Here is a 19,679-nt window from a genome sequence, read left to right as displayed (position 1 = left end):
TATGAAATCGATAAAAAAATATGTAGAAAATAGATAGATAGATTTTTGTTGTTGTGGTCCCCGGGCGCTGCACTGTGGCTGCCCACTGCTCCTCAGGGATGGGTTAAATGCAGAGAAAGAATTTCACTGTACTAGCTGTATATGTGACAAATAAAGTACCTTTACCTTACCTAGTTTCTGTCAAATTTAAAATGTGAATCCTCTACTCAAGATAATCACAACGAGTCTGTTTATTAATCAAGTCTAGAGTCTCTTTGATCATGTTTTGTTTATTCTGCGCTCTCCCTCTATATTATAATCTCGCGAGAACACGGGAACGGGAGCTGTGACGTAGCGTGTTCTGATTGGCCGCCTGGCTCCAGTTTAAACCTCAGCCCGCGGAGCAGCAGCAGCAGCGAAGCTAAGCTAAGGGCAGCGATATTCTCTCATGTTTCAGATGTTTCCCGCTGTCAGAGCTCAGTGAGGTGAATAAACTGTTCACAGTGAGTCTCCGCTTCTTCTTCAACCTTCATTTATTCATTTATACTCAGGACGTTACACATTAAACAACCGTTAGAACTGTAAGTTACAGCTCAGGTCTGTGGTTAGCTCCCTGTGGCTAATGCTAACAACACAGCTAATCAAAGTCCTAGCTAACGTCGGTTCAGTTTAATCAAAGTCCTTCTATCTCAACGTCTCTGGTTTAATGATTATTGACTGATTATTGATTGATTATAGGACTGATTAAGTTATATGATGTGTGTCTGAGTGTCAAGTGTCAACAACATGAACAACAGGCTCAGAGTTTTACTGTTGTGTTTGTTAGGAAACAGCAGTGTATCCGCGGGGTCTTAAAGTATTAACAGGTGATAAATCAAGTTTGGGGGAAATTAAAACCCTTAAAAAGTATTAAAACGTCTTTTCACGACTTTATAAAGTCTTAAAGTTTGAAGGTGCTTTTTCTGAATTAGCTGTCCAAGAGTTTGAGTCCTAAAAAACATTGTAAAAGTGTGTGAATTTATTCATTTTATTAAAAAACAAAGATGAACCGGTACATGAAAAAGAAAAGAAGATTGTTGTTTTGGTTTTTTGAGAGTGGAGCAATGTTTTTTTATTTTTTATTTTTTTGATAAACTTTGCCTTTGATTTATTATCTCAGCCTATGTTGAATTCTGTTGTATCATAGTGGTCTATAGTCTTTATCACAAACTAAACCTGTTAAGTTAAAGTGTCACTGATGTGAATGGTTACAGCTTGAAGCGGCCGTGAGGTGTTGAAAAGTATTGAGAAGGTCTTGAAAGTGTTCAAAAGCAAATGCTCAATGAAATGCTCCTGCGACACTTCATTGTGCTTTATTGGATGTATTTTCAACTACAAACAAGCCTAACACGCAATGTTGCAATCAATTTCTAATTTTGTGACTCTGCATTTCTTTTGTACATTTTTTATTTGTCATGATTAGGGATGTCACAATGACTTGTTTTCACAATTAATCGCGGTATTAAGTTAAGTTAAAGTTAAAGATACTTTATTAATCCTTTGCAGGAAATTACAGTGTTACCAGCAGCAGAAGACAACACAAGACCACAAGCACGCATCATCATGCACAAAAAAATACACAATAATACAATAGTTATACAAATAACACCACAATTAATTGATCGCAAAGATTCCTAAATACCGTCACTTTCCAAAAAAAGATTATGTATGAACCGTGTCGGCAGATGTGGCGCCAAAGTAAAGGTGAATACACAGATATTGGTCCATTTATCTAACGTAGCATTGGAATTGGTAGGAATTTAAATGCTACAGTGTCATTTGTAATTAAAAAAAAAAATTTAAATTAACTTCGATGACAATTAATGACTTGAATATTTCAAACACTTCCCCTGGCGGGTTAATAACTGGTCATATTTTAATAGATAATTAAAATATTTTATAATTAATAATGTATATTATAAATATATTTGATTTTACACATTAACAGCGTTATCATAACACCGTGATTATTTCTCTGACAATAATCGTACCAAAAAAATCTATTATTGTGACATCCCTAGTCATGATAGGTCTTAAATTTCATCCATAATGGTCTTAAAAAGTCTTAGATTTGAGCTGGTGAAACCTGCAGAGACCCTGAAGAAAGGTTTTAGAATTAACTTCTAGATTCCTGTGTTTTACCCTGAAACGGCTGAACTCTAATGTGTGTTTTTCTCTGTGTGTGTGTGTGTGTGTGTGTGTGTGTTTTTTTCTGTGTGTGTGTGTGTGTGTGTCTCTCTGTGTGTGTATGAGAGATGATGGAGTCGTGCTTGGCGGGGAAGCCGGAGCGCGTGGGCCCGGTGGAGGTTGACGACATCAGGAGAGACCTGCTGGGAGAGTTCGATGCTGTTCCTCCTCAGGTGAGAAACAACAACAACTAACTCTATACACAGTTACCATGGCAACAAAACATTAAAGGGACAACCAGGAGTTTTGTTAAAGCAAAGTGTTTTCACACTACATTTATGAGCCTCCGCACCGTGAAATTCTTTGACCGGTGCAAGACAGACTCATGTTTTCATTCATCAAGAATTAAAGTCAGAGGTTGGAAGACGATCACATACCGTCGTAGTTCCCACCATAAACGGAGATTCGGCGGCGTTATTCTCATGACTCGCCACGAAACCGAAAGTAAAGAAACGCTGGTCGGCTCGCCCAGCATTTCCACCACCACTAATAATAACAAAATAACCATAGAGACAAAACCATAGATTTATCTAAAATGGACCATTAACAAGTGGTAACGGAGATTCATCCACATTAATATCAGACTTTTTTATTTTATTTTATTTTATTTTATTTTATTTTATTTTTTTATTATATTTTTTCATTTTCAACCACAGGACAGGAACTCAGATCACCAAATCTCATGTAATACAGCACTTCATATCACAGTCATTCAATCCCAAATGGGCCTGGTTCCCTCACAAAACAAACAAACAAACAAACAAAAAAAACAACAACAACCAGTCATATACCCTCCAAACACACAGACAATGACGACAAAACAAACAAGCACAGCAGCGAAACATAACTAAAATAAAATCAAAAATCAAAGATGAGACTTTTTTATAACCAAATAGAAACTCCTGGTTGTCCCTTTAACTGGATCAATTAGATGTAGAATAAACAGGAGTGTGTGTGTGTGTCTGTGTGTGTGTGTGTGTGTGTGTGTGTGTGTGTGTGTGTGTCTGTGTGTGTGTCTGTGTGTGTGTGTGTGTGTGTGTGTGTGTGTGTGTGTGTGTGTGTGTGTGTGTCTGTGTGTGTGTGTGTGTGTGTGTGTGTGTGTCTGTGTGTGTGTGTGTGTGTGTGTGTGTGTGTGTGTGTGTGTGTGTGTGTGTGTGTGTGTGTGTCTGATGATGTCATGTGGTTGTGATGTCATCAGGACGGCGCCGCGGCCCCGTCAGAGAACCTGCAGGTTTACCTGAGGGTTCGACCGTTCACCGCCGCAGAGAGCAGCGGAGGAGACCCACAGGTAACTGGACACGTTACCGTAGAAACAAGTAACTAGTTACAGTTACTAGTTACTACTTTCCCCAAATAGTAACTGAGTTAGTAACTGAACACTACGTTTAGGGCCACGTTGAGAATAAAGTGGTGATTTCATGAGAAAATAAATCTGATTTCTTCCAAGTTCTTTCTGTGGAATATTATTATATTATATTATTATATTATATATTTATTTTCTTTCTAAGTAAAACTATGACTTTATTCTCAATGTGGCTCTAAAACTCCGTTGTAGGGAAAGGAACTGTTGCGTTTGTTCTTTTTTAACTCATATTTATCTTATACGAGCCCTTTGATCCAGAAATGCGAGTGTCAGAAGAGCGACAGACACAAACAGAGCACCTTTCATAAAAGACGCTCTATCTCCTTTTCTAGAAAAAAAGGAGGGATTTTGGTGAAACCCAGCCATGTTTAGCTTGACTTTTCTCAGGAACGGAGGCACGTAGAAACAAACGGTTTGTGGTCATTTGAAGCAGAAAGTTAAACCTTTCAATTGAGCCACAGTATGTGTTGGTGGCAATAATATAGAATACACTGTGGCTCTACATAAAAAGTCAAAAATGGTCTAAATTGCCGGTACACTTGACTAAAACTTTGGAAAGGAGCGCGGCACTCAATGAGTTAATAAAATGCTCAAAACCTTGTGTTTATCTGGAACTAACCAACTCAGTCAGTAACCCCCCTGTAACTGTAACTGTAACTGTGTCTGTCGTCAGGAGTGTCTGACCATCGAGGGCCCCGACACCGTGGTGCTGAAGGCTCCTCGCGCCGCTCAGTCAAACCGCCAGAGTGACAAGTCTCATCCTCAGACGGCTCAGAGGTTCAGCTTCACTCAGGTAACTCGCTGCTCCCAGCATCTCCCAGCATGCACCTGGCCTGAGGCTGCTCCCAGCATGCACCTGGCCTGAGGCTGCTCCCAGCATGCACCGGGCCTGAGGCTGCTCCCAGCATGCACCGGGCCTGAGGCTGCTCCCAGCATGCACCTGGCCTCAGGCTGCTCCCACAGGGTTGACCAATGTTCCAGTCATGGAAAACACACGGAAAATTAGAATAAAAGTCAAACGTCCTTTGATGAATTTGATTGAAATGTATTTATTTATGGCCGAAAGGGAAAGCGGGAGAAGCTAAAGCTGATCTAGTCCCGCCCCCGTTACCCACAGAATAAAATCTTTATTGTAATCTTTTCTTTTGAAAATGTCCATGACATCAGCTGTCAGAGCTCAGTTTGACTCTTTCAGATTTCAGATGATTTCTAAGGATTTAGTTTCCAAAAAAACAACAACAAAAACATGTTTGGGCTGTTCTATGATACATTTGTCATAATTTCTAATCATTTAAGAGATTATTTCATTAGTTAGAGCCACAGACGGCTCATCACATCTTTAATCCAGACCTCTGGGAGAGAGAACGAGAGAATAAACACAGAAACAAACTGGTTAAATGTGTGTGTGTGTGTCTCTCTGTGTGTGTGTTTGTGTGTGTGTGTGTCTCTCTCTGTGTGTGTGTGTGTGTGTCTCTCTGTGTGTGTGTGTGTGTGTGTGTGTGTGTGTGTGTGTGTGTGTGTGTGTGTGTGTGTCTGTGTGTCTCTCTGTGTGTGTGTGTGTGTGTGTGTGTGTGTCTCTCTGTGTGTGTGTGCAGGTGTTTGGACCGGACGCGGGCCAGAGGACGGTGTTCGAGGGTTCTCTCCGTGGTTCAGTCCGAGACGTTCTGGACGGAGGAAACTGTCTGGTGTTCACCTACGGAGTCACTAACGCCGGGAAGACCTTCACCTTCCTGGGTCAGAACCAGAACTAGAACCAGAACCAGAACTAGAGACCAGAACTAGAGAGTCTGTTATTGATAACTGTGATCAGTCTGAACACCTAGTAGTGATGATAATGTTGTTGTTTCCTCTCCGTGTCCTCAGGCCCGGACCACGACTCGGGGCTGCTGCCTCGCTCTCTGGCTCTGATCTTCAGCAGCATCGAGGGGCGACTCTACGACCGCTGGGACCTGAAGCCTCAACGCTGCAGAGACTTCAGCAGACTGACCCCAGACCAGCAGGCAGCGGAGAGCAGCAGCAAGAGGAGCCTGCTCCGGCTGCTCAAAGAGGTTAGAGAGACACACACAGAGACACACACAGACAGACACGCTATGATATAATAACACAACGTTACCACACAGAGTTGTTTTAGAGGGAAATTCATGTAAAACCACTGATGCACGTTGCCTTCAGGGACAGTTTTTCATCAACAGTCTCTGTATTTCCCTCTAAAACAACTCTGTGTGGTAACGTTGTGTTATTATCTCATAGCGTGGTGAATGTGCAGCTCACAACTTGTCCACCAGAGCGTTGTGGAGTTGTTGGGTTGTGTATTTGATGAGTTTGATGAGGGAAACCAAGAAATCCCATAATGAGCCTCCGTAGCGTAGCTCTGAGCAGCTCACGGCTCTGCTCCACCGTTCTAAAAACAGCTTGCACCGACAATTAAAGGTAACGAACCTACTGCTATGACTATAGGGATTATGGTGATGGGCCAATTTGACTAAATGTTGAACTATCCCTTTAAAATCCCCATTAGCGTCCTCTATTCTTCCTGGGGTCCAAAACATGGAGACAATAAAAGAATACACATTCACACTGGACAATACAGACATAGAATAAAATACAGACAATGTAAACCATATAGACAAATACAAAACAGTATACAGTAAACACGTGGCGATGACGCTGCAGCACAACTACACAGCTGTTAGATGATGTCACTCACCCTATGTAACTGCATTTGTGTTTATTGTTGAGTCGGTCTTAAAGGATAATTTCCGTTTTTTACAACCTGGACCTTATTTCTAGCATAAAATACGATCATTTACTCACCCAGACAACTTTGGTGTCATTTGGAGTCGTTTTGACGGAATTAGCCCCAGAGGAGCGGCGCGTATATCCGTATAATGCGAGAACACGGAAGAGCACGCAATGCAGCCTCTAAATAACACATTATCTGCCGCAAAACTCGTTCATTTCACCAATATTTTGTTATGATAATGAGGTATTTTATGCTAGAAATAAGGTCCAGGTTGTAAAAAACGGAAATTATCCTTTAAAGGGGACATATTCTGCTCTTTTCTGCTTCTTGACCTGGTACCTTGGTGTCTAACAGTAATGTTAGTAACAGGCTTTGGTCAGAAAAACAGCTGGTTCTCTACACACCAGTTTCACAGCGCTGCTCTAAAGGGTCGGTTTAGAAGCTTCGCTCTGATAGCTGAGGTAACCATGGTAACCACGGGAGCGAGGGCTGGAATATTCACATCACCCGGCTTGTGATGTAATAAGCCGGGTGAAATTAAAACGGCTTGTTAAGAGACACATTTCCAGACTATGGTAGTTTACAAAATGTTGACGTAGTTGTCAAAACTGACGTTTAAGGGGTGAGGAGGCAAATACACTAAAGCTATGAAAAAGTGAGTTTAGCATAATATGTCCCCTTTAAATTTCATTTCAAGTGGCTTTAAAAAGTCTTAAATGTAACTTGTGTTGAGCTGTAGTTGACCCTGACAGTCTTGGTGTTGACCCTCTGTGTCTGTTTGTCTCTGCAGAGCGATAAGAGTCAGACGTCTGGACGGTCCACGTTTCTAGAAGGTTTCACTCTCATTCATCCTTTTATTATTTACAACGAGTCAGAGGCTCGAACCCACAGGACTCACCCTGTGTGTGTGTCTCTCTGTGTGTGTCTCTCTGTGTGTGTCTCTCTGTGTCTCTCTGTGTGTGTGTCTCTCTCTCTGTGTGTGTGTCTCTGTGTGTCTCTCTGTGTGTGTCTCTCTGTGTGTCTCTCTGTGTGTGTCTCTCTGTGTGTCTCTGTGTGTGTGTGTGTCTCTCTGTGTGTGTGTCTCTCTCTGTGTGTGTGTGTCTCTCTGTCTCTCTGTGTGTGTGTGTGTCTCTCTGTGTGTGTGTGTGTCTCTGTGTGTGTGTGTGTGTGTGTGTCTCTCTGTGTGTGTGTCTCTCTGTGTGTGTGTGTGTGTGTGTGTGTCTCTCTGTGTGTGTGTGTCTCTCTGTGTGTGTGTCTCTGTGTGTCTCTCTGTGTGTCTCTGTGTGCAGCCTCGTCCCTCTCCTCTGACAGCAGCAGCCTCTCTGAAGCCGACAGCTTCTCTCTGGACGTCGGCTCCAACGTCCGTTTCTCCGTCTGGGTTTCCTTCTGTGAGATCTACAACGACAACATCCACGACCTGCTGGAACAGGTCACACACACACACACACACACACACACACACACACACACACACACACACACACACACACACACACACACACACACACACACACACACACACACACACACACACACACACACACACACACACACACACACACACCAGTGTTTCCCCTACCATTGTACAGGCCTGGCGGGCCTCAACGAGGGACACAACGCCGTGACTGGCTCCTAGATGTCCCCTTTTTCAGGGGGGGCGGGGGCCGTGCTAGGGATGGTGCTAGAAGGTAACAGCAGTTTACCCACTACTACACTACTAGGGATGGTGCTAGAAGGTAACAGCAGTTTACCCACTACTAGGGATGGAGCTAGAAGGTAACAGCAGTTTACCCACTACTACACTACTAGGGATGGTGCTAGAAGGTAACAGCAGTTTACCCTCTACTAGGGATGGAGCTAGAAGGTAACAGCAGTTTACCCACTACTACACTACTAGGGATGGTGCTAGAAGGTAACAGCAGTTTACCCACTACTAGGGATGGTGCTAGAAGGTAACAGCAGTTTACCCACTACTAGGGATGGTGCTAGAAGGTAACAGCAGTTTACCCTCTACTAGGGATGGTGCTAGGAGGTAACAGCAGTTTACCCACTACTAGGGATGGAGCTAGAAGGTAACAGCAGTTTACCCTCTACTAGGGATGGTGCTAGAAGGTAACAGCAGTTTACCCACTGCTAGGGATGGTGCTAGAAGGTAACAGCAGTTTACCCACTACTAGGGATGGTGCTAGGAGGTAACAGCAGTTTACCCACTACTAGGGATGGTGCTAGGAGGTAACAGCAGTTTACCCACTACTAGGGATGGTGCTGGAAGGTAACAGCAGTTTACCCACTACTAGGGATGGTGCTAGGAGGTAACAGCAGTTTACCCACTACTAGGGATGGTGCTAGGAGGTAACAGCAGTTTACCCACTACTAGGGATGGAGCTAGAAGGTAACAGCAGTTTACCCTCTACTAGGGATGGTGCTAGAAGGTAACAGCAGTTTACCCACTGCTAGGGATGGTGCTAGAAGGTAACAGCAGTTTACCCACTACTAGGGATGGTGCTGGAAGGTAACAGCAGTTTACCCACTACTAGGGATGGTGCTAGAAGGTAACAGCAGTTTACCCACTACTAGGGATGGTGCTGGAAGGTAACAGCAGTTTACCCACTACTAGGGATGGTGCTAGAAGGTAACAGCAGTTTACCCACTACTAGGGATGGTGCTGGAAGGTAACAGCAGTTTACCCACTACTAGGGATGGTGCTAGAAGGTAACAGCAGTTTACCCACTACTAGGGATGGTGCTAGAAGGTAACAGCAGTTTACCCACTACTAGGGATGGTGCTAGAAGGTAACAGCAGTTTACCCACTACTAGGGATGGTGCTAGAAGGTAACAGCAGTTTACCCACTACTAGGGATGGTGCTAGAAGGTAACAGCAGTTTACCCACTACTAGGGATGGTGCTAGAAGGTAACAGCAGTTTACCCACTACTAGGGATGGTGCTAGAAGGTAACAGCAGTTTACCCACTACTAGGGATGGTGCTAGAAGGTAACAGCAGTTTACCCACTACTAGGGATGGTGCTAGAAGGTAACAGCAGTTAACACTACTAGGGATGGTGCTGGAAGGTAACAGCAGTTTACCCACTACTAGGGATGGTGCTAGAAGGTAACAGCAGTTTACCCACTACTAGGGATGGTGCTAGAAGGTAACAGCAGTTTACCCACTACTAGGGATGGTGCTAGAAGGTAACAGCAGTTTACCCACTACTAGGGATGGTGCTAGAAGGTAACAGCAGTTTACCCACTACTAGGGATGGTGCTAGAAGGTAACAGCAGTTTACCCACTACTAGGGATGGTGCTAGAAGGTAACAGCAGTTTACCCACTACTAGGGATGGTGCTAGAAGGTAACAGCAGTTTACCCACTACTAGGGATGGTGCTAGAAGGTAACAGCAGTTTACCCACTACTAGGGATGGTGCTAGAAGGTAACAGCAGTTTACCCACTACTAGGGATGGTGCTAGAAGGTAACAGCAGTTTACCCACTACTAGGGATGGTGCTAGAAGGTAACAGCAGTTTACCCACTACTAGGGATGGTGCTAGAAGGTAACAGCAGTTTACCCACTACTAGGGATGGTGCTGGAAGGTAACAGCAGTTTACCCACTACTAGGGATGGTGCTAGAAGGTAACAGCAGTTTACCCTCTACTAGGGATGGTGCTAGGAGGTAACAGCAGTTTACCCACTACTAGGGATGGAGCTAGAAGGTAACAGCAGTTTACCCTCTACTAGGGATGGTGCTAGAAGGTAACAGCAGTTTACCCACTGCTAGGGATGGTGCTAGAAGGTAACAGCAGTTTACCCACTACTAGGGATGGTGCTAGAAGGTAACAGCAGTTTACCCACTACTAGGGATGGTGCTAGAAGGTAACAGCAGTTTACCCACTACTAGGGATGGTGCTAGAAGGTAACAGCAGTTTACCCACTACTAGGGATGGTGCTAGAAGGTAACAGCAGTTTACCCACTACTAGGGATGGTGCTGGAAGGTAACAGCAGTTTACCCACTACTAGGGATGGTGCTAGAAGGTAACAGCAGTTAACACTACTAGGGATGGTGCTGGAAGGTAACAGCAGTTTACCCACTACTAGGGATGGTGCTAGAAGGTAACAGCAGTTTACCCACTACTAGGGATGGTGCTAGAAGGTAACAGCAGTTTACCCACTACTAGGGATGGTGCTAGAAGGTAACAGCAGTTTACCCACTACTAGGGATGGTGCTAGAAGGTAACAGCAGTTTACCCACTACTAGGGATGGTGCTAGAAGGTAACAGCAGTTTACCCACTACTAGGGATGGTGCTAGAAGGTAACAGCAGTTTACCCACTACTAGGGATGGAGCTAGAAGGTAACAGCAGTTTACCCACTACTACACTACTAGGGATGGTGCTAGAAGGTAACAGCAGTTTACCCACTACTAGGGATGGTGCTAGAAGGTAACAGCAGTTTACCCACTACTACACTACTAGGGATGGTGCTAGAAGGTAACAGCAGTTTACCCACTACTAGGGATGGTGCTAGAAGGTAACAGCAGTTTACCCACTACTAGGGATGGTGCTGGAAGGTAACAGCAGTTTACCCACTACTAGGGATGGTGCTAGAAGGTAACAGCAGTTTACCCACTACTAGGGATGGTGCTAGAAGGTAACAGCAGTTTACCCACTACTAGGGATGGTGCTAGAAGGTAACAGCAGTTTACCCACTACTAGGGATGGTGCTGGAAGGTAACAGCAGTTTACCCACTACTAGGGATGGTGCTAGAAGGTAACAGCAGTTAACACTACTAGGGATGGTGCTAGAAGGTAACAGCAGTTTACCCACTACTAGGGATGGTGCTAGAAGGTAACAGCAGTTTACCCACTACTAGGGATGGTGCTGGAAGGTAACAGCAGTTTACCCACTACTAGGGATGGTGCTAGAAGGTAACAGCAGTTTACCCACTACTAGGGATGGTGCTAGAAGGTAACAGCAGTTTACCCACTACTAGGGATGGTGCTAGAAGGTAACAGCAGTTTACCCACTACTAGGGATGGTGCTAGAAGGTAACAGCAGTTTACCCACTACTAGGGATGGTGCTAGAAGGTAACAGCAGTTTACCCACTACTAGGGATGGTGCTAGAAGGTAACAGCAGTTTACCCACTACTAGGGATGGTGCTAGAAGGTAACAGCAGTTTACCCACTGCTAGGGATGGTGCTAGAAGGTAACAGCAGTTTACCCACTACTAGGGATGGTGCTAGAAGGTAACAGCAGTTTACCCACTACTAGGGATGGTGCTAGAAGGTAACAGCAGTTTACCCACTACTAGGGATGGTGCTAGAAGGTAACAGCAGTTTACCCACTACTAGGGATGGTGCTAGAAGGTAACAGCAGTTTACCCACTACTAGGGATGGTGCTAGAAGGTGACAGCAGTTTACCCACTACTAGGGATGGTGCTAGAAGGTGACAGCAGTTTACCCACTACTAGGGATGGTGCTAGAAGGTGACAGCAGTTTACCCACTACTAGGGATGGTGCTAGAAGGTAACAGCAGTTTACCCACTACTAGGGATGGGAACCGAAATTCGGTACTTTTTTGGTACCGACCGAATTCCCACCAAAGTACCGAGTATCGATTCACATAAAGTCAATCGGTACCACAGTTCGGTACCTGAACGCACCTTCGCCGTGCGTCAGCGAGAGTGCAGTCTGCATGAGCCCCGCACACTCGCGCCCGCCCCCCTCCTCCCTCTCTCCCTCTCTCTCTCTCTCTCTGAAATGAGACGTGGAGAAGTGGTAGCGCCAGCCCGTCGTTTAAAATCACTATGTGAAAAACAGCCGTCCGTCATTTAACGTGAAGAACGGACTTTTGTGACAATCCGTACCGAAGCGGTCCGGTCCCGAGTCCCGAGTCCCGCTTCTCATCACAGCGGCGCCATTCAAGTCCTCGTCACGTAATGAGGATGAAGTCTCCCACTCTCCTCTCGTCAAAACGTGAAGTCCACATGTTGCAGAGTTTGCACTGCAGTTTCAGTTGTTTTTTTTATTTGACAAAGTTTCACACAGAGCTTTCTGATGGCTGCAGGAGTCTCTCCATGTTTCTCCTTTTCCCACAGTAAAAACGGACATTTTTTCAGACAAGACGATAGTCTCATAAACTTCTTTTTTTTTTTTTTCATTGAATGACTATTCCAATATATGAAAATCATTGCCCATCCCTAAAACATAAAATACTCTTAAAGGCTGAGGAGTTGTGATGTTGTTAAGAGGTAAATATTAAAATTTTAGACATTTTTATTTTTATTTTTTTATTTTACTTACCACACACACAAAAAGAACCGAAAACAGGTACCGACTGGTACCGGTATCGGTTCCCAGGTACCGAGTATCGATACCGTATCGATTCAAATGCGAAAGGTACACATCCCTAGCCCGTGCCAATAGAACGGTAGGAGAAACACTGGAGTGTAGAAGTGTCGTAGCGTAGTGTGACGAGGAGCTTCCTCCTCTTACACCTGGTTCCTCAGTGAGAGACCGGCCACTAGGGGGCAGCAGGAGGCCGTTGACTGGAGAGGGTTAACAGACTGAACACACAGGAAGATATCTACTGTTACACACACACACACACACACACACACACACTCTCTCTCTCTAGCTGTGTGATCTCTACGTTGTCCAGGTTCCCAGTGGACACCACAAGAGGACGACGCTGCGTCTGTCTCAGGACGTCAAGGGGAACTCCTTCATCAAAGGTAGTGTGTCTGTGTGTGTCTGTGTGTGTGTGTGTCTGTGTGTGTGTGTCACTGCTGCTCTGTTAAAGGGATAGTTCAACATTTTGCCCAATTGGCTCATTACCATAATCCCTATAGTTAAATACAGAGACTGATGATGAAAAACTGTCCCTGAAGGCAACGTGCATCAGTGGTTTTACATGAATTTCCCTCTAAAACAACTCTGTGTGGTAACGTTGTGTTATTATCTCATAGCGTGGTGAATGTGCAGCTCACAACTTGTCCACCAGAGCGTTGTGGAGTTGTTGGATTGTGTATTTGATGAGTTTGATGAGGGAAACCAAGAAATCCCATAATGAGCCTCTGTAGCGTAGCTCTGAGCAGCTCACGGCTCTGCTCCGCCGTTCTAAAAACAGCTTGCACCGACAATTAAAGGTAACCAACCTACTGTTATGACTATAGGGATTATGGCAATGGGCCAATTTGACTTAATGTTGAACTATCCCTTTAAAGAGGAACTTTCTGCAGGTAAACTGGTTGATTTTCTGGAAGATGATTCTGTCTGAGCCTGTGTGTCTATGTGTGTCTCTTTCTCTGTGTGTGTCTGTGTGTTTCTGTGTGTGTGTGTGTGTCTCTCTGTGTGTGTCTCCTCAGACCTGCGCTGGGTCCCTGTGAGCAGCTCAGATGAAGCGTACCGAGTGATGAAGATCGGGAAGAAGAACCAGAGTTTCTCCTCCACCAGACTGAACCATCTGTCCAGCAGGAGGTCGGTGTCCATCGCTCATCGATACTGAACCTGTCATTAACCTTTATTACCGTTTATCCTGCTTTACACCGGTTTATTCCAGTTTGTTACGATTTATACCGGTTTATTCTTGTTTACTCTCATTTACTCTGTTTTAATTTGGTTTATTCCATTTTGTTTCAGTTTATTCTGGTTTATTATTCTCGTTTATATTGATTTATACTGTTCTGTTGTTGTTTATTCCAGTTTGTTCTGGTTTATTTTTGTTTATTCTACTTTATTCTGGTTTATTGCAATTAAATACCGATTTATTCTTGTTTATTATTCTCGTTTACATTGATTTACACTGTTCTGTTCCGGTTTACTCCGGTTTGTTCCGGTTTATTCCAATTTGTTCTGGTTTATTCCAGTTTATTCCGGTTTATTCTGGTTTATTCCAGTTTATTCCAGTTTATTCTGGTTTATTCCAGTTTGTTCCGGTTTACTCTGGTTTATTCCAGTTTGTTCTGGTTTGTTCCAGTTTGTTCCAGTTTATTCCGGTTTATTCTGGTTTATTCCAGTTTGTTCCGGTTTACTCTGGTTTATTCCAGTTTGTTCCGGTTTACTCTGGTTTATTCCAGTTTGTTCCGGTTTACTCTGGTTTATTCCAGTTTGTTCCAGTTTACTCTGGTTTGTTCCAGTTTACTCCGGTTTATTCCAGTTTGTTCCAGTTTACTCTGGTTTGTTCCAGTTTACTCCGGTTTATTCCAGTTTGTTCCAGTTTATTCTGGTTTATTCCAGTTTGTTCCAGTTTATTCCGGTTTATTCCAGTTTGTTCCAGTTTACTCTGGTTTGTTCCAGTTTACTCCGGTTTATTCCAGTTTGTTCCAGTTTATTCTGGTTTATTCCAGTTTGTTCCAGTTTACTCTGGTTTGTTCCAGTTTACTCCGGTTTATTCCAGTTTGTTCCGGTTTAGTCTGGTTTATTCCAGTTTGTTCCGGTTTACTCTGGTGTATTCCAGTTTGTTCCAGTTTATTCCGGTTTACTCTGGTTTATTCCAGTTTACTCTGGTTTGTTCCAGTTTATTCCGGTTTATTCCAGTTTGTTCCGGTTTACCCCGGTTTATTCCAATTTATTCCAGTTTATTCCAGTTTGTTCCAGTTTCTCCCGGTTATTCCAGTTTGTTCCAGTTTCTCCCGGTTTTCTCCGGTTTATTCCAGTTTCTCCCGGTTTACTCCGGTTTATTCCAGTTTATTCCAGTTTCTCCCGGTTTATTCCAGTTTGTTCCGGTTTGTTCCAGTTTCTCCCGGTTTACTCCGGTTTATTCCGGTTTATTCCAGTTTGTTCCAGTTTCTCCCGGTTTATTCCAGTTTACTCCGGTTTATTCCAGTTTATTCCAGTTTCTCCCGGTTTACCCCGGTCTACTACGGTCTACCCCGGTTTATTCCAGTTTAATCCGGTCTACTCCGGTCTACCCCGGTTAACCCTGACTCTCTGTGTCTCTGCAGCCACAGCATCTTCTCCATCCGGGTCCTGAGAGTCGACGCCGTGGGAGTTCCCAGAGTCCTCGGCATCAGCGAGTGAGTGAGCGCCTCCTCAGCGTCGGGCTCGGTGGGCGGAGCCTCAGCCCAGCGCAACACTCATCATGTTGTTGTTGTTGTTGTTGTGTTGTTCAGGCTGGCGCTGTGCGACCTGGCCGGGTCGGAGCGCTGCTCCCGCACCCAGAACACCGGCGAGCGGCTGAAAGAGGCGGGAAACATCAACAGCTCTCTGCTCACGCTGGGGAAGTGCATCAGCGCCATGAGGCTCAACCAGCACGCCAAGTACGCTGAGGCTGTGTGTGTGTGTCTGTGTGTGTGTGTGTGTGTCTGTGTGTGTGTGTGTGTGTGTGTGTGTGTGTGTGTCTGTGTGTGTCTGTGTGTGTGTGTGTGAAACCGCATACTACATACTCATCGATCAGACAGCATGCAGAGCGTTTACACTGCAGCATAGGCTACTACATGATGACCCATAATGCATTGCGCTCCTACCTGAGCTGAAACCATCAGTCAGAAGCTGATTTCATTTTAGCTCTAAACTCTGTAAATATATCACTTTATCCACATTTCAAACATGTTTAGGTGAGAAAGTAGCCGTTTAGATCAGCAGTGTGTCGTTAATTTGTCTAAATACCAGCTGTTTACTATTTTGTTGGGATGAATTTGGCGCTACTCAAGCTAGCCGTTGTGACCAACGCACTTCCTGTTACTTTCACAAAATATAACACCTGTTGCCCTTCACATACAGAAAACCATGAGGATAGAATTTGTGCTTTTACTTTGAAACAGGAAGCTAACCTACCCTCGATGTAGCTAGCTTGAACCAAAATAAAGCGTCTTAGCTTGAACCCTCAGTTTTGACCGATCTGGTCCCGTTAGCGGCATTTGACCGCTCAAGATGCCTTACCGGAGAGTTTTGTCAGCTGACTCTAACCCTGCAAAAAAAAATTCAGTCAAAAGATTTTTTTTTGCTTTAACCCATGTGATGACCTCGTCCCCTCCTGATGACCTCGTCCCCTCCTGATGACCTCGTCCCTCTGCAGGTTGCAGCACCACGTCCCGTTCAGAGAGTCCAAGCTCACACACTTCCTGCAGTTCTTCTTCTGTGGCGCCGGCCGCGTCTCCATGGTCGTCAACGTCAACCAGAGCACTTCCTGTTCCGACGAGACGCTCAACGTCCTCAAGTTCTCCGCCCTCGCACAGAAGGTCAGCACACACACACACACTCACACTCACACACACACACACACACACAGAAGGTCAGCACACACACACACACACACACACACACACACACACACACACACACACACACACACACACACACACACACACACACACACACACACACAGAAGGTCAGCACGCACACACACACAGTTATTACTAGGAATCATCACAGATGGTACATTATCATGGGACATGCATATTAGGAGGATAAAAACCACAATTGGAAACATTCTGATGATCTCCAAATAGCCCCTAAGTACTTTAATTGCAGTAGAAGACTCTCTGCACTCCTCCCGTTAGCAACGCCAGCCCATAATAGCCCTGCCCAGAGATTTACAACATACAGTGTTGTGAACAGACCCAAAGAAACGGCCTATTTTCACGGCCTAAAAGAGGTTTTACCTGAAAAATAATACACAGTTCCATTGTTCACTATAATATAATTTTTTCCAGAACACAAACACAGTTTTTATTTGGACCTAACCAACTGCTGATCGGTGGGCGCTAACCCTGGGCGGAGGGATACGTGAGGTGGTTAGGTCCAAATAAAAACTGTGTTTTTCCTGCACTTTGAAGGGCTGGTAAAAATTATATTATAGTGAACAATGGAACTGTGTATTTTTTTTCAGGTAAAACCTCTTTTAGGCCGTGAAAATAGGCCGTTTCTTTGGGTCTGTTCACAACACTGTATGTTGTAAATCTCTGGGCAGGGCTATTATGGGCTAGCGTTGCTAACGGGAGGAGTGCAGAGAGTCTTCTACTGCAATTAAAGTACTTAGGGGCTATTTGGAGATCATACAACCACACTTTAAAAAAATGCTACTATCCCTTTAATGGTTTGTATTTGTCATTTATTACGATGAAGAGACCCCAGGAAGAACAGCTGCTACGTGGCTAAAGCTAACAGGGATCTAAATAAATAAATAAACAAAACAAAACACACACTCCAGAGCGCTGACGGCGGCGCCTCGTCCTGCAGGTGGTGCTGGTGAACACGAGGCCGGTTGCCGTGGACGACGCCCCCCAGCGCTCGGCCATGGAGCTGTCCATGATGATCGACGACGCCGACCAGCGCCGCAACGTGACGGGGGGGCGGGGCCGCAAGAGCTCGCTGGTCGCCTGGGAGACCACGCTGGAGGACGTGATGGAGGACGAGGGCGGCGAAGAGTCGGAGGAAGACGAGGAGGAGGAGGAGGAGGAGGAGGAAGAGGAGGAGGAGGAGGAGGAAGAAGGGATGGAGGGAACAGTGCTGGAGGCCGGAGGAGAAGAAGACCAGACCATGGAGGAGGAGGAGGAGGAGGTAACAGTGGGCGTCATGGCAACAACACCAGTACATTTCCATGTTTCTCGATTCTACCGTAAATTGAAGCCACACAAACTAAATGTTAAAAGAAAATAGATTTTGTACATATACAGGCTGCACCTGAATAAAAGCTGCAGGTTTTTCATGTTGTAACATGAGACATTTACACAGAGAGACAGTAGAACTGGGACAGTCCGCTCGCTTTTCCGCTGCTCTTAGCCATGTGCATCTGTTGACAACGAAGCCGGTGAAACATCAATACGGAGCGGTGGAAACGTTACATAACATAACGATGTTACAGCGCGTGTTTGTGTCGTCTTAACCGTCATGAACAAGAGGTTACGGAGCGCGTTTCTGCGGTGCGGAGACGAGAGCTGGGACAGCGGGGCGGCGACACTGATGTTGCCAGGTGAAGACAGAGAGCCTCCGTTGTCATGTAGCGAGTTAAACCATCACAATTACTACAGAGCTGTTTAATTAGCCAAGGGGGAATCCTGCTTAGGGTTTTTTCTAACTGTGCCTGAACGGCACCAACAGACAGTAACATGCTGGTTAGAAAATAAAACACAGCACCAACACTCAAAACCAGTGTCTTCTTCGGTGCATAATCTTTCCCCACGTGTCTGTCTCTGTGCTTCCTGCTAGAGCGCCCCCCGGAGGCCGTTAGCCAGTAAAAGTCTATACATTAGCCGCATCGTTGTACAGGCCGCAGGGTTCAAAGCGTGTGAAAAAAGTAGCGGCTTATAGTCCGGAAATTACGGTATTTATTTTGTCAATGAAAACCCTTTACTCTGATGTATAACGAGGACGTTAATATAAGAAGAACTCACGACAAAACTAAAACTAAACATGGAGACATTAGATGTTTTAAAGGGCTGGTGACAGTATTTTCTCATTTACAGAGTGATGAAAAGAGATATCCACAATCCTCCTCTGGAAAAACTAAAGACTCTAATGTGTCAACAAGATAAAACAAAGCAGCTTTAACCATTGTTCAGATTTCTGTTCTGGAAATATGCAAATTAGCGCATATTTAATTAGATATTGCATGATTGTTTTCACTCTGGTCCAAACGCCTGTGTCTGTGTCTGTGTCTGTGTGTGTGTGTGTGTCTGTGTGTCTCTGTGTGTGTGTGTGTGTGTGTGTGTGTGTGTGTGTGTGTGTGTGTGTGTGTGTATCTCAGCTGGACCGGCCGGCGGTGGCGGCGGCGCTGCGTCTGGTCCTGGAGGCTCAGATCAGAGAGGAAGTCAGCGCTGAGTTCATGGAGCTGTTCAACAAGATGGAGCAGGACTACAGGTAGCGGCTCAGCTGACTGGTCACCTGACCCACTGGTTGCCTAGCGACTGTTGCTGACAGCAGGTGTGTGTGTGTGTCTCTGTGTGTGTGTCAGCGAGCGTCTGGACAAGGAGCGGCAGCTGCTGGAGGAACGAGCTGAGAAGAGAGTGGAGATCCTGAAGAACCTGGTCAGCAGGACGGTCGACCTCAACGCTACCGCCGCTACCGCCCACAGCCAGGTGAGGGGGAGGGGAGGGGCTACAGCTGTAGCTCCGCCCACGGCCAGGTGAGGGGGGGGGGGGGGGGGGGGGGGGGGGGCTAATCTCCATCTGTAGTCCCTACACATAACCTTATTTGGTAGCTACACCGGTCACTACTGCATTTATTTGGTAGCTACACCGGTCACTACTGCATTTATTTGGTAGCTACACCGGTCACTACTTCATTTATTTGGTAGCTACACCGGTCACTACTTCATTTATTTGGTAGCTACACCGGTCACTACTTCATTTATTTGGTAGCTACACCGGTCACTACTGCATTTATTTGGTAGCTACACCGGTCACTACTTGCACTACTTGTTCACTACAT

At 45.1% G+C, this 19,679-nt stretch overlaps 1 protein-coding gene across 1 annotated transcript in view; it reads left to right on the top strand.

The window, feature by feature from the left end:
• The first annotated feature begins 384 nt into the window (after positions 1 to 384).
• LOC311002876 (uncharacterized protein) overlaps positions 385 to 19,679 on the top strand; it is a 36,887-nt gene continuing 17,592 nt past the window's right edge. Inside the window, exons 1-16 of the mRNA XM_083994443.1 lie at positions 385 to 482; positions 2,274 to 2,378; positions 3,404 to 3,493; positions 4,242 to 4,361; positions 5,164 to 5,302; positions 5,432 to 5,616; positions 7,102 to 7,144; positions 7,601 to 7,740; positions 12,969 to 13,041; positions 13,675 to 13,786; positions 15,253 to 15,324; positions 15,421 to 15,567; positions 16,326 to 16,488; positions 17,490 to 17,810; positions 19,000 to 19,109; positions 19,204 to 19,327. Of these exons, the coding sequence (XP_083850569.1) occupies positions 2,274 to 2,378; positions 3,404 to 3,493; positions 4,242 to 4,361; positions 5,164 to 5,302; positions 5,432 to 5,616; positions 7,102 to 7,144; positions 7,601 to 7,740; positions 12,969 to 13,041; positions 13,675 to 13,786; positions 15,253 to 15,324; positions 15,421 to 15,567; positions 16,326 to 16,488; positions 17,490 to 17,810; positions 19,000 to 19,109; positions 19,204 to 19,327 (1,944 nt within the window). The 5' untranslated portion in view covers positions 385 to 482. The remainder of the gene's footprint in view (positions 483 to 2,273; positions 2,379 to 3,403; positions 3,494 to 4,241; positions 4,362 to 5,163; positions 5,303 to 5,431; positions 5,617 to 7,101; positions 7,145 to 7,600; positions 7,741 to 12,968; positions 13,042 to 13,674; positions 13,787 to 15,252; positions 15,325 to 15,420; positions 15,568 to 16,325; positions 16,489 to 17,489; positions 17,811 to 18,999; positions 19,110 to 19,203; positions 19,328 to 19,679) is intronic.

This window comes from Trachurus trachurus (genome assembly GCF_905171665.1).
Source record: "Trachurus trachurus genome assembly, chromosome: 19".
Lineage (NCBI taxonomy): Eukaryota > Metazoa > Chordata > Actinopteri > Carangiformes > Carangidae > Trachurus > Trachurus trachurus.
Note: the sequence above shows the minus strand (reverse complement) of the source record. Positions and strands in the feature narration are given on the sequence as shown.